General features: G+C 37.9%; 1 protein-coding gene across 2 annotated transcripts in view; it reads right to left on the bottom strand.

Annotated features, from left to right (window-relative positions):
* Window positions 1-13859, bottom strand: part of SMYD3 (SET and MYND domain containing 3) — a 352490-nt gene that overhangs the window by 5281 nt on the left and 333350 nt on the right. For both annotated transcript variants that reach the window (XM_058165279.1, XM_058165289.1), the window contains exon 11: window positions 325-433. In XM_058165279.1, the coding sequence (XP_058021262.1) occupies window positions 325-433 (109 nt within the window). The remainder of the gene's footprint in view (window positions 1-324; window positions 434-13859) is intronic.

Genomic DNA, 13859 nt, shown 5'->3' with positions numbered 1-13859 from the left:
GAGAAGCAGATTAAGGTACTGAAACAGTCTCTTGTTCATCCAACTTAATAGCTATTTGCCATTCAAGGTTTGGGGTGATTAATGACACCCCCCAGATACTGAACAGTAATTACCAACCACTGCTATTAAAGCAAATCTCTCCTGGAAACGGTAAGCAACTCACTTTGTAGCCATTGCCTCTGGGGCTGGCGTAGATATAAAAAAGTGGGAAAGTGCTTGCTGACTGACATGTGGAAAGTGAGGTGAGCAGGGAGGTTTTAGAAATGCAGTCAAGGAGAAACAATTAGGAGGAAAGAGAATGTAGAACCAGCGAGCAAAACTGACCTGTTTCAGGGTTTCAAGGGCCTGAGATGACATGTCCTGGTGGAACTGCAATTTGGCCACTCTCATCATCTGGATAGCCCTCAAAGGATGGAAGCCAGGATAATAAAACCTGAAAGAAGGGCAGGAAGAAAATTACATCCATTTGTCAGTTCTCACCTTCACCCGTTCCTGCCTCAGTGGAGAGCCATTAGAGTAGGACTACAAAGCCACTGTAAATTTTAATGAGGTATTAGGGGAAAATTAGCCGGTCGAGGAGTGTGGAATACTGAGGGGTTGTTAACGAAGTATTATTTTTAGTCTTGGAACAGTTATTATGTTATCCTATTAAAAAGAGAGAAGGGTAGGATTCCTCACCTTCCTGAAACAATGCAATAGCCAACAAAGAAGCATTCAGTCTTTCAGTGTAGGATCTGAACGTCCATATTCCTAGAAACTGCCTGAGCTTTAACCTTGTGAGTTATTTGGGACTTATACTTCCTAACATGTGACTCATAAAATATGCATATGTAAGTGACTAAGGGGAAATTAATTTGCCCTATGGAAGCCAAACTTTCCTATCCTGGCATCTTCTAGCCACAATTCCTGGGAATTATGGCATTGGCCTTGACAAGGTGAGATGCACCAGGAAAGATGGTTTCGGTCAAGGAAGAGAATAATGTTTGTGGTGAAAGATGCACTTTTCTTAAAATCAATTAATAATTGGATTCCCTGGCTGAAAAGTGTAGAGAATTTGGCTGCAATGGATGATACCCATGGAATGGGTGGGATTGAAATGTTTAACCAATTTGGGGGTAGTGTGGTGGAAATTAAAGGAAAAAAACTCTTCATTCTTAAGGTGAAGGCATTGATTTTGTCCCTTCAAAACAGAGTGTGCACACAGAGAAACACGGACAGGAAATAATTAATCACAGTTTTCCCACTCCTAGTGGAAACCATGAGGCCCAAGAAACCTGTTGTAAGTAGAAGAGATGAATGTGGGCTATAAAATCTCTCTTCTTTCCTCAAATATGAATTCAGTAACTGGATTCCAGAAAGCAATACATTTTTAGCCTTTTGTGCGTAGTAGGAATACAATAAAAACAGTAGTGCTATTAGGATTCCTGAACACTGTTGAAAACATGATGGCTATTCCTTCAAATAACAGCAGTCATATCCAATATGTCTTTTTAACCATTATTTTCTGGCAGACACAGATGTTTTAGGCAGATTAAATTATTCTGAACAAGAAGGCAAAGCAAAGCATGGCTTGCCAGCTTTTTCACAGGTGAGAAATAGGCATACAAATAATTTAAAAACAAGCCTAATGTCATCTTTCCCAAAATGGTCTCCTCCTTGTTTACATTCTGCTAAACCCCCATTCAAATATTGTGTTGTCATAAATGCTCCTATTCCCATGCCTCAGAGGAACAAGAATGGCTGACAATCTGGGCCACTGAGCATAAAGCCACTTGAAGTAACAGCAACTGATGTCAGGAAAGATGGCTTCCTGAGCTCTTCAACAACAGTGCCGACTGGCCTTTTGCTAGGCTCCCCCGGCCATTCTCTCCGGCAAGAAATTGATCATGCAGAGTCCTCTCACATCAGTCCTACTGAGGCGTCTTTAAAAATTATATCCAACTCCTAAAGTACTTAAGAGTCTGTAAAGATTTAGGATTAAGGTAAACGATACCAGAGGAAGTAGTAACTAATTAAGCAATGTCAGGTAGATAACTAAAGCCGGTCATAGGCATAATCTAAAAACAGGAAATTCAAGAGGCAAAGGTAAAGGAAGCAAGCATGAAATAGAGTGTACAGAGAACATAAATATTTTCAAAGCTGTTTTATTGGGCTGATTTATGTACTTGTTTCATGCATGGGCTTAGTGGCTTTTCATTAGCTTTAAATCTAACACCTAAAATAGCTGCTTGGTATTACTTTCTGTAACAATGTTTCTAAAATCATTTGAATATTCTTTGCATGGGACATATGCTAACAATTTCTTTGTATTCTCTGGGAAGAGAAATGAGAAGGAATGTCCAAATAGCTGGGTCCCACTGAACTTCAAAAAGAAGAAGAGTTCAATTTGTTAATGACATACTTAAGTTCAGCTCCCAAAAGACCAGAATCTTAAGGCTATCTCAGAAAAGTAAAGAGACTGACATACATATAATTAAAGGATTAAGGTGCTTTCAAATATATTTCAGATATATATTGGTTTCCAGCCAAGTCAGAGTACCTAGATAGAATGAAGTGCTATTACTAGGTCAACTAGGTCTCACTCTCTAAGAGAAAGTACCACAAGTGCTTCATCACTGGCCACGATTCTCAACCCAGTTCATGTTTAACCCCATATAGTCATAAGCAACAAGAAGCATAATGAAACAATGAATCTCATGTCAGCAGTTAAGAATATATTGTAGCTAAGAATATAATTATTGACTATTGAAATTGACTAAGAATCAACATATTTTTCAGAGTATAAGACGCACCTTTTTCTCCCAAAAAAGAGGGTGAAAATCTGAGTGCATCTTATACTCTGAATGTAGCCCCGCCCAGCTATTCAAATGGAGGTTTTAGAGGCTGAAAAAAGCATCAAAAACGGACCTTCAGAAAAAAACCCCCAAATAGAGCTTCAGAAAAGAAGCTCCCAAACAGAACTTCAGAGGCTTTTTTTCTGAAGCTCTGTTTTGGAGACTTTCAGAGGCAGAAAAAACTTTTTTCTGAAACAGAGTTTCAAAGGCAGAAAAAAAAAGCAAAAAAAAAAAAAAAAGCAAGGCACAGAGCTCACAACCAAGGAACCTGTTGTTAAAATTCATCTCTGGGAACAGCTGATTGGGGGTATTCAGGGAGGCCAATCCACCTGCCAATCACCTTTTTTCTTATTTTCCTCCCCAAAAACTAAGGTGTGTCTTATAGTCCGAAAAATACGGGTAATCAAATTTAAAGGGTCAACAGAAAAAGAGTTCACTGTAAAACATGTAGAGGCAGTCCTCAAATTATGACCATGCACTAACAATTGTTCAACGTTACAACAGTGGTGAAAAAAGTGACATATTACTAGTCCTCACATTTACAACTGCAGCAGCCTCCCCATGGAAGATGCCCAAATCAAAACTTGGGCATTTGAGAATCAGAATGTATTTAGGATGGCTGCAGCATCCTGGGGTCATGTGATCAACACTTAAAACCTTCCCAGGGGGTTTCTGACAAGCAAAGTGAATGGGAGAAGCCTGGATTCACTTAATCACTGTGTGATTTGTTTAACAATTGTGGCAAAAAGGAGATAAAAAAATCAGGCATACCTCACTTAATGATTACATTGCTTAGCGACAGAAGTTCCAGTCACAGCTGTGGTAGTTAAGTCAAGGACTACCTGTAGAAGAATGAGGGCTGGTACCCCATTTTCAATTCTGCACTATTCTCTCCTTGAGACATCCATGCAAAATGCATCAAGTCTTTGTAGGGGAAGTATTTACACACACTGTTTTACATGCAGTGGTTACCGCACATACAGACACAATGGTGGGTTGCTACTGGTTCACTCCGGATTGGGAAAACCGGTAGTGGCAGCAGCGGGAGGCTCTGCCCACCCGCCTGGACACTTCTGCGCATGTGCAGAAGCGGCGCACACCCACAAGCAAACCGGTAGCGACGGGATTTGAAACCCACTACTGCGGCACAACCATTGCAGAGCACTCCCAGCATTGCACCCCACTCGGGCCTCCCCTGCCAATTGGCAGAGCAAGAATTTAGAACTCTTTCAGAAAAGAATTTGGGGGTGAGTGGGAGGCTGACTCAGTCTGGAGGTAAGATGTCCCAATGGGTGGAGGCAACAACAAAGAAAACTTTCTTCCTGGACCCCATCAGTAGAAAGTCTTTAACTTATGCGATCCAGAACATACCCTCCTGAATGGCAATCTATTGAAGAGGCACTTCCTCTGGTTCCTCTGATAAGACCTGTCTAGTATGACTTAACCTCTGGCATAACTCTCATCTTTCTCAGAGCACAAAAGTTCCACAGCCATGTTAAGGTAGTGCCTCACTGAAGATGAGGAGGAGAAAGAGAAGGAGCAGCAGCATGAGGATTTCAGTAGAATTTGAAGTAATTCTGATATCACTACAGCAACTATTGTAAATATCAGGATAATTACAGTATTTTGGTATCTTTCATAGGCAGCAGAACATTGAAACTTTGAAACATTGAAACAGAAAATTGAAACTTCAGCTTCAATTGCAACAATACACCAGCACACAACAGATTTAAGCTTAATGTTAACCGCTCCAATCTTGATTGCAGAAAATATGACTTCAGTAACAGAGTTGTTAATGCCTGGAATAAACTACCTGACTCTGTGGTCTCTTCCCAAAATCCCAAAAGCTTCAACCAAAAACTGTCTACTATTGACTTCACCCCATTCCTAAGAGGTCTGTAAGGGGCGTGCATAAGAGCACAAGCGTGCCTACCATTCCTGTCCTATTGTTTCCTTTCGTTATATCCAATTAATATAGTTATTACATACTCATTTATGCTTATATACTTTATAATTATTTCATGCTTATGCTTATATATACTGTGTGACTAAATAAATAAATAAATAAATAAATAAATAAATAAAACATTTTATACCGCTAGATCTACATCTGTGAACTCTGTGCCAATTTAAAATAAACTCAGGTCCAGAATAGGAAATAGACCAACGTAAAATAAAAGGAACAAACTGGAAAGAAAGCAATTCAAAGGAAGATGTACTTTAGCAACAATGTAACAATAACCTTGGCATTCATTATGTTCTCTGACAGCAAATCAATGCTGGTTGTTACTATAAGTAGCACACATTCAACTCTGTTACATGCCTTCAAAGTGCAATTATTAGACTAACATCAGGAACAGAGATGCCAAAATCTTCAAAGAGTGTATAATCTTGGAACAAAATTCCTATCTTTCCTTATTTTTCCCCCCAATGTGTGAGTGACACATTTAAATGTACACAATGTCAAATGCTGAAACATTTTTGGAACATTAAGGGATTGTTTGGCCTTAAAGACTATCCAGAGAGACAGGATGTGAAGAAAATTATCAGGGATCTAGCTGATTTAAATTACAATTATTAAAGTTTGGGGAAATGTTCCTAAATTCTGAACACTAAAATGGAATTACACATTCTTCTCATAGTTTCCAAAAACGTTCAGACATTTTAAATAGTGAATTGGATTCCAGCAACAACAGAAATGCAAGACACCCAAAACATTATTGTACTATTCTTAATGCTGGAGTTCATTTTATCTCATAGGGACATTAGTATCATATTTACAATTCATTTTTTCATGGCAAGACAAATGGATTCTTTTTTACCGTAATAGTATTATTTCTAATTTTATAGTTACAATTACTATTTATTCATTAAATGTATTTTGAACTCCTTTAAACAATTAAATGTTATCTTTTAAAAATGATCTTTTTAAAAAGTGGCCATTATTATAGGACCGTTAGTAATTATTAGTCCATGCTGTTCATAATCTACCTGTCTATAAATTTTTTCTACATCTTTTCCCTATGTACATTCTTGTTCTAAACGAAGTAATTTTCTTTGCCCTTTAAAAAAAATCATGACAAATATTCTGCCACATTTCTACTATGTTTTGAATTCTGTTAAGACAATTATTAAATTGACCATACTAAACAGAATGAAGCTACGTTATTATTTTACAATGATTTTAATGTCAATTTTGTTGGCATTAATGCCAAACTGATTATGTTATAGGCATTTGTTTCATTTTATATTCTGTGAACCTATTGAAAAGTAAAATCTATAAAATATCAACTAAGATAAACTCTGAATTTGCCATATGGATACTAATGAAAAAGACCAAGATATAAATTTCTTTTAAGATCTTCTGATTGGCTACTAAGATCATATGGACTATAACAGGAGAATTTTTATTTTGCTTTAATGAATGCATTTCATGTTTGCAATTGAAGCTGAGGTTAATTCCAGGTTGAAGAACAGGAATATGAACTTAAGCTATGCTTTTACATTTAGAAAACAGCATCTATCAACTTACCACTATAGATGTAATGATACCTTGCAGCTGCTTTGTATTATTGAGGTAAGTCAGCCTTCCCCTATCTGATTCATTAATCTTCTAGCTAATGTGATCATTGGTCATGCTTGATACAGATAAAAAGATCAAGAAATCTAGTAATTGTACCTGGAACCTGAGGTTTGTGGGATGTATTAACCTTACAGACTTACATTTTTTAATTACTTGACCAAGAAGGCCCCAAGTTTTGCTTGTAGTAAAAATCCACAGCAAGCATCATTGGGGAAGGGAAAATAAATAAATAATCACATACATCACCACCCACTTGTATGAAATCAAACAAAATGGGAAAATATTAAATTACCTCTGTTCTTCAAATAAAGTCACAAAATATAAAAGGGCAGAAGCTGCCTAGGCAGATAACAAATGCTCTGTGTTACACATTGGAAAAAAGAATCTGAACACTAAATACAAACTCGATGGACACTACCTTATAGATGACCCCCACCCCGTTAAAGACCTTGGAGTTCTCACAAGATTATTCACAAGAAAGATATATATTGGAATGGAGAAGATGGATTGATTATATTCAAAACAAATATCAGACAAAGAAGTATCAAATAGCTTATGAATGAATAGAATGCAAGAAATGTAAGGGGAGTTAAGGTTCCATGGGTGGGGTGGAGCTTATGGATAGTTAGAGTAGTTTAGCTTATGATTGTTAGATGTTATACCCTGTATTTTGTTCTGGGAAGTCCAGTGGGGTGGAGGATTGGAAAAAAAAAAGACCTTGGAGTTTTCATATCAAATGATCTGTGTCAAAGCCCACTGTAACTACATCGCAAAAAAGGCTTTTAAGAGTTGTAAACTTAATCTTGAGTAGCTTCTTCTCCAGAAAGGCTACACTACTAACCAGAGCATATAAAACATTTGCTAGACCAATTCTCGAATACAGCTCGCCTGTCTGGAACCCACACATCATTTTGGACATTAATACAATTGAGCGTGTCCAGAAATATTTTACAAGAAGAATTCTCCACTCGTCTAATTACAACAAAATACCTTATGCCACCAGACTTGAAATCCTGGGTTTAGAAAATTTAGAACTCCGCCGTCTTCGACAAGACCTGAGCTTAACTCATAGAACCATCTGTTACAATGTCCTTCCCGTTGAAGACTACTTCAGCTTCAATCACAACAATACACGAGCACACAATAGATTTAAGCTTAATGTGAACCACTCCAATCTTGACTGCAGAAAATATGACTTCAGAAACAGAGTTGTTAATGCCTGGAATGCACTATCAGACTCTGTGGTCTCTTCCCAAAATCCCCAAAGCTTTAACCAAAAACTATCTACTATTGACCTCACCCCATTCCTAAGAAGTCTGTAAGGGGCGTGCATAACAGCACCAATATGCTTACAGTTCACTTAACAACTGTGGCAAGAAGGGTCATAAAATGGGGCAAAATTCACTTAATCAATGTCACATAATTTTGGGGTCAATTGTGGTCATAAATCGAGGACTATTTGTAATTTGTCCACTAGGTCTGCTCTGCAGGGCATATATAAACCCTACAGGAATTCAAAAATAAATAAAATAGAGTTGTTGTTTTTTTAGATATCATCACGAATGATACATTTACGTAGTAATTATTGGATACTTACCGGTATATATTGTGTATCTTGATTAAATAATGCATCTAGGTAAGTGACCAATACATTCTTATCAAAATACCTACATTTTTACAGTCCAACTTTTTAATGGACACTTTTTACTTTTATTATGCTATTATAACTACATGATCTCTTATCTTCCACATAATATTCAGTTAATGGATATTTTTAGTACCAACTAATGGACCTTCACTGAGCAGCATAGCACCGAGCTTCTAACAATGCTACCTTGTCACCCTGGATTCTGAACTCACTCTGAGTCTGAGCACTCTGGATTGGAAGAGATACAGTAACTGTTGCTCTGTTTTTACAGAAACACAGAAGCTTCCATTGGACAAGAAGTTCAGATGGTTCATTGTGAGTCAAATACAGATATCAGAGACCTTCTAATGGATTTTTAACACTGTGTAGCTGAAGCATACTAGAGAAAGCCAAAAAAGATATCACTATTTTCCTGAGCTATTTGGTATTGTTTGCTCTACATAAACTAGAAGGCTGTTTACTTTTGATCCAACTAAATAAAAACCAAATTAAAGAACCTTAGAAGGCAGCTTTTCCTACTGCAGTTTGTTGATTTCTTATAATCTTTTTTTTCTTTCAAGTGATCTTTCTGAGTGTAAAATTCTTTTTCTTTCTTTCTCTCCCCATCTCCTCTTTTTAAAAAACCCTTTTCTTTTCTTCCTCTCGTATCTCTTCTGGCTACCATTTCACTCTTAGTTTAATCTTCTCTTTCCAGATCATTTTTTTTGTCCCTGCATAGTAGCTGCCCGGCTGTTCTACTCATTGTGTGCAGGTGCTTGACAAAGCAAAGCTGATAAAATGGTTAGTCTCTGCTCAGAGATAGTCTTTCATAAATTTAATCTGAAACTTCACACACAACGTGGCAAAGTAGAAAACAAACTGCAGGGCTGAATCATACCGCACAGATTTATTTCATCAGGAATAGAAATTATGTAATTCTAATATGCTAGATTTCTATAGCAACTAATGCATTTTCCAGAAAATTCTGGAAAGGTATCAGTCCTCTGATTAATAACAGAAAAGTAACCAGAAGGTTTAGCTTACAGCCTGAACTTTTTCATTAACAATTGTTTTTTCACACAACCTTCCACTATGTAATGAAGGGCAGAGTAAGCGCTTTTACAACTTTTGTTCTACCTTTTAGTTATCTGAACATTTCACTGCTTGATCCTTAATCAAAGAACATTCACAAAGAAATGTAACAAACAAATAGCTATCCCAAGACAAAAATTGAATTGCAGTTTCTGGTGGGTGTGGGAAATCTGATTATTTTGTAAAAAAAAAATAATAATCCAGAAATAATGTAGATTTTCAACAGATTTTATCAAAGCATCACATCAACTCGATCTCAGCTTTTGCCTGGGGAGATCTCAAATGGGGTTTCTTACCTGAAGGCGATTAAACAAGTGTCTGTAAACTAGTTTAACATGAGCAAAGATGAGAATTAGAATGAGAAGCAGGTTGCAGGGTTCACGATATGCTTTTCTTTTCTGATGCACGCATCTACTACTTTGCCCAGTATTGATTCATTTTGTAAAACAGATACAAATAGTTTGGTCAGCATCTGCACTGAGCTGATTCAAAAACGACTGTATGAAAATACCTCACTTATATAGAGAGTCAGTCCTCCATTACAGCCAAAACTGACATAGTGTAAGCCGCCCTGAGTCTTCGGAGAAGGGCGGGATATAAATGCAAATTTAAAAAAAAAACTGAGCCCAAAATTTATGTTGGTAAGTGAGAAAAAATGAGTTTTGCCTCATTTTACAACCTATCTTGCCACAGCTGTCTCAGGGGCTTCCACCAGACCAGCAATTACGCCGGCATCTAACTGGGAATGAAGTCAAGCGATTTTGAACTTCCAGAAAATTCGCAAATTCCTCAGTGGGTCCCTTCAAGTGGACCTCAATCACTTCCTTCCGTAGGAGGAGGTGGCTCACCTTAAAGAGGGTCGCTGGGCGATTATCTGCAACGCAATTAGTGTGGAGAAATATTTACATTTCGCTGCACAAATCGCCACGAGGTAGGCTTTAGGAGCAAGCTCTTACCTGTGTTCAGTTGAGTTCATCCTGTTTTCCACCAGCAGCCCTCTAGACGTCTCCTCATGCCTTTCATCCCTCTCAGTTCTCTGTATACCATGGGGCACAGAGAGGTCTACGGGTAAGGAGAGGTCGCATGGGTGCAATTCTGTCCAGAATCTCAGTCACCTTCCTATTCCAAACAGTGACTAAGAGCTCGGCTGGACTGCACAGTAGATATGCAGTTATAATCCCCAGCTCCTTCTGGAACCTATCTGGGTCCATTAGTCGATGGGGGTGGACCAATCTAATAGATCCTGCCTCCCTGCAGTGGGGGTGGGGATACAGCTCTTAAGAAACTCATTGTCACCAGACTGTGATCCGACCATGACAAGGGGACCAAGGACAGGTCCACCAATTCCAGGTCACATAGGCACTGTTCCAACAAGCACACCAAATCGAGGGTGTGACCACTGTTACTAGTCGGGCCTTGGATGACCTGGGACAGGCCCATGGAAGTCATGGTTTCCATGAAATCTCAGGCTACCTCTGACCCCACCCCCGGGGATGGGAGGTTGAAATACCCCAAAACTATAAGCCTGGAGAAATCCACCGCCAGCCCCACAGTGAGGTCCAGGACCCCGGATAGGGAAGCTGCCACGCAGCAGGGAGACTGGTACAGCAGCAGCAATCCCACCTGATCCCTTGAGCCCAACCTAAGAAAAAGGGTCTCACAGCTGGGCACTTGTGGAGCAGTGCCTCTGGAAGTTACTAGAGATTCTCTGATAATAACAGACACACCCAATCTTTAGCTACCGTTTCCCCAGGAGGGAGATCCATAAATCCATTATTCACTGTGTGTTCTGCATAATCCATGTTACTGAAGAAAAGAAGAGGTCCATAGCTCATATTTTCAGTTGCTGACAGCTATGATGTCTAGTTCACCATGTTACAAATTAGCACCCCGGGAATTAAGCTTCTGGAATTCTGGGAACTGCACTCCTAATCTCTCTTTGATGGGGAAGGCGAATTTACTTTGCTTATAAATCAAGCAATTTTTTCCAAAGATGCTCCCCCAATGACCCTCGCAGCAATATTTTCTTCTGGGTAGCATGACAGAGTTTTCCCTACTCATCAGTCACTGCTGTAGCCCTTCAATTTAGATGAGCTTTATCCACAGGTGAAGTTATTAATCTGAATAGGGCAAATAAATCATGTTAAGAGAACAGGTCAGAATTATCAGCTCTTATTGAAAAAATTATAACCATAGTTTAGAAGCCTAAAAAACCTGTTACATAAAGTCTTTTTGTATAAGATTCTTAGATATCATTAATTAGTGTGTTCAATGAATGCTGAAGCAATAAATGCTTCCATTATAACAACTCTGCTCTCAAAAAGAAAGTGTGGCTTCTAATGGCTTTGAAAGCAGTCACAATTTGCACTATGAAAAAAATCCTTAATGCCTTAAGTCTGCTTTACCTTCTGCTCCTATGAAAATAATAAATGAAGGAAGAATTGAAATAAAATACTAAAAAAAACCTAAATTGTCATAAACTATTACTGTCTAGGCAGGATATTAACAGTGACTAACATTCAAATTCTGGGGCAGTATAACAATGAGTATTAAATCAGGTTTTAGAATGTGGTTTTACTGCATTCATATTTTCTAATTTTAGTGGCCCTGCTTTCTAACTGATTTTATCTTGTTACTTTCTTTAAAACTGAGTTTGGAAATACTAATGTTCCTGTTTTTGTAAAAAAAAAAAAAAAGGAAGAAAGTAATTGCAAAGACATCTTCCCTATATGCAAAATGTTTCCCCAATCACCTATCAATAATCCTTTTAAAATTACTCTCATTATTGGTATTGAAAGAGTCATTTAAGACCTGAAACAAATGATATTCTAAACAACCAATTTTGCTACTCGATAGTATGGTAATCTAATGTCTCATTCTCACAAAAACCAATACTGATATTTGCAAATATTCTTTCTTTGTAATCTATGATAATCACATTTGGACAAAAATAATCCAACAAACCCTAAATGAACAGCGAAGAAAATACAGAAAAACTTAAGATTCCTGCTGCCATCTTTTGATCATTCAGATTTTTGTAGCCCAGATGTAGTAATTAATTAAACAATTGTTAATGAAGTTCACATAGATAGAAATCTTATTCTTTCACTAGCAACAAGGGCTTGCCAATTGGTTTTTCTTGGCTGGATTGTCTACAAACATTCCTAAAAAGATGTGGAACACACACACTGCTAGTTTCTGACTGACTTTCATTGACCTTTTTACAATGCAGTCTTTTCTCTGCTTTGTTCCACCTGTTTTTGGCTGGGGTCTAGTTCTCCAGCTGTTACCTGAAATGCTTCTGGCATAATTTTGGATAATCTTGTCTCTTGCAATATTATGTAGTCACAGCTAAGAACAAAATATTTAATCAAGTAATAACGAGCTTACATTTCTGTTGAAAAAGTATTTATCCTTTATGATTTTCTTATTTTTTGCAGATTTTTGGCAGAGAATTTTTACCAGAGCTTCATGCTGATACATAAAGTAAGTCTGAATGATCAAATGATATCAACGTTTTGGGCTTGCTTCATTTCTTTTGTGAACAAAATACAGATGGTCCTTGGTTAATTATGGTAATTGGGATTGAAATTTCCATCATTAAGCAACATTTCCGTAAAGCATGACATCATGTGATCCTTACTCTCCACATATACAACTGCAAGATGCACTTCAACTTCTCCCAACTCGCCTAGTCTCCCGCCTACCTCTGCCCTTTTGATCACTCTGCCACCCTGCCACCCTGTACTCTATCATCTTTGCTGTTTCCAGCTTTCTATCATCTTCTTCCTCCTGTGGCTGATAACATGTGCCTGCCTTGTCTCTTCGTAAGGCAGCTGCTGACCATGTAGGCCTTGTTTCCATGGCTGCATATACTCCTTTTGGAAACTTGCATGTCCTCCTGCCCCCAGTAGCACCCACCTCTGGCCCAGCTGTGCTTCTATGGCACCATAGTTGCTCTTTGCATTTCGTCTCGCCCCTGGCAGCAGCCACCCTGGCATTGCTGTAGCAGCCTCTTACCCACTAAGTTGAAGCAATCACTTATTCACCCATCAATCTGCTTGTAAGCCACCTGGGACTTACGGCTCCCTATTGGCTTCCCCACTGACTTTGCTCGTCGGCAGCTCGTAGGAATTGCAAGGAGATCCTCACTTAACAACTTACGATCATTGCTTAATGGTGGCAATGAGGTCTGCCATTGCTAAGGAATGTGACCACAGTCCCAATTATTGTTGTTAATCAAGGACTATCTGTATTTTACCACAAATCCCTTCAGCTCAGAAACATTTCAGTTTTTTAAACTGCTTGTTTCACTTCCTGGCATGATTTTGCTTTCCATTTGTTATCTTGCATTTTGGTGAACACTTGTCTTATTGAAAGACGTCAGTTTGTTGATGAACATGATGGACTGATATTCTTCAGTAGAAATTTTTGATACAGTTTTGCGAAGATATAAAACAATTTTAAAAATACAAATGTTTTAAAAATGTAGTTAGAAATTTTGCATCTGGATGCTTGTTCCAAGAAGTTATTCTCTTTTCTGTCATATACCGTATAAATTATCATATGTTTCATGACAGTTTATGTGAAAGTTCTATGAAGTGCATAGAATATATATATATATATATATATATATACACATATAGTCATTACACTGAAAAATTATTCTTCATTTCTATATCTTAGATGTTGAAATGCAGGCATTTAAGACTTGATATACAGT

Source organism: Ahaetulla prasina, chromosome 1 (assembly GCF_028640845.1).
Source record: "Ahaetulla prasina isolate Xishuangbanna chromosome 1, ASM2864084v1, whole genome shotgun sequence".
In the NCBI taxonomy this organism is placed as follows: domain Eukaryota; kingdom Metazoa; phylum Chordata; class Lepidosauria; order Squamata; family Colubridae; genus Ahaetulla; species Ahaetulla prasina.
The sequence above is the reverse complement of the archived record's forward strand: the minus strand, read 5'-3'. Positions and strand labels throughout refer to the sequence as shown.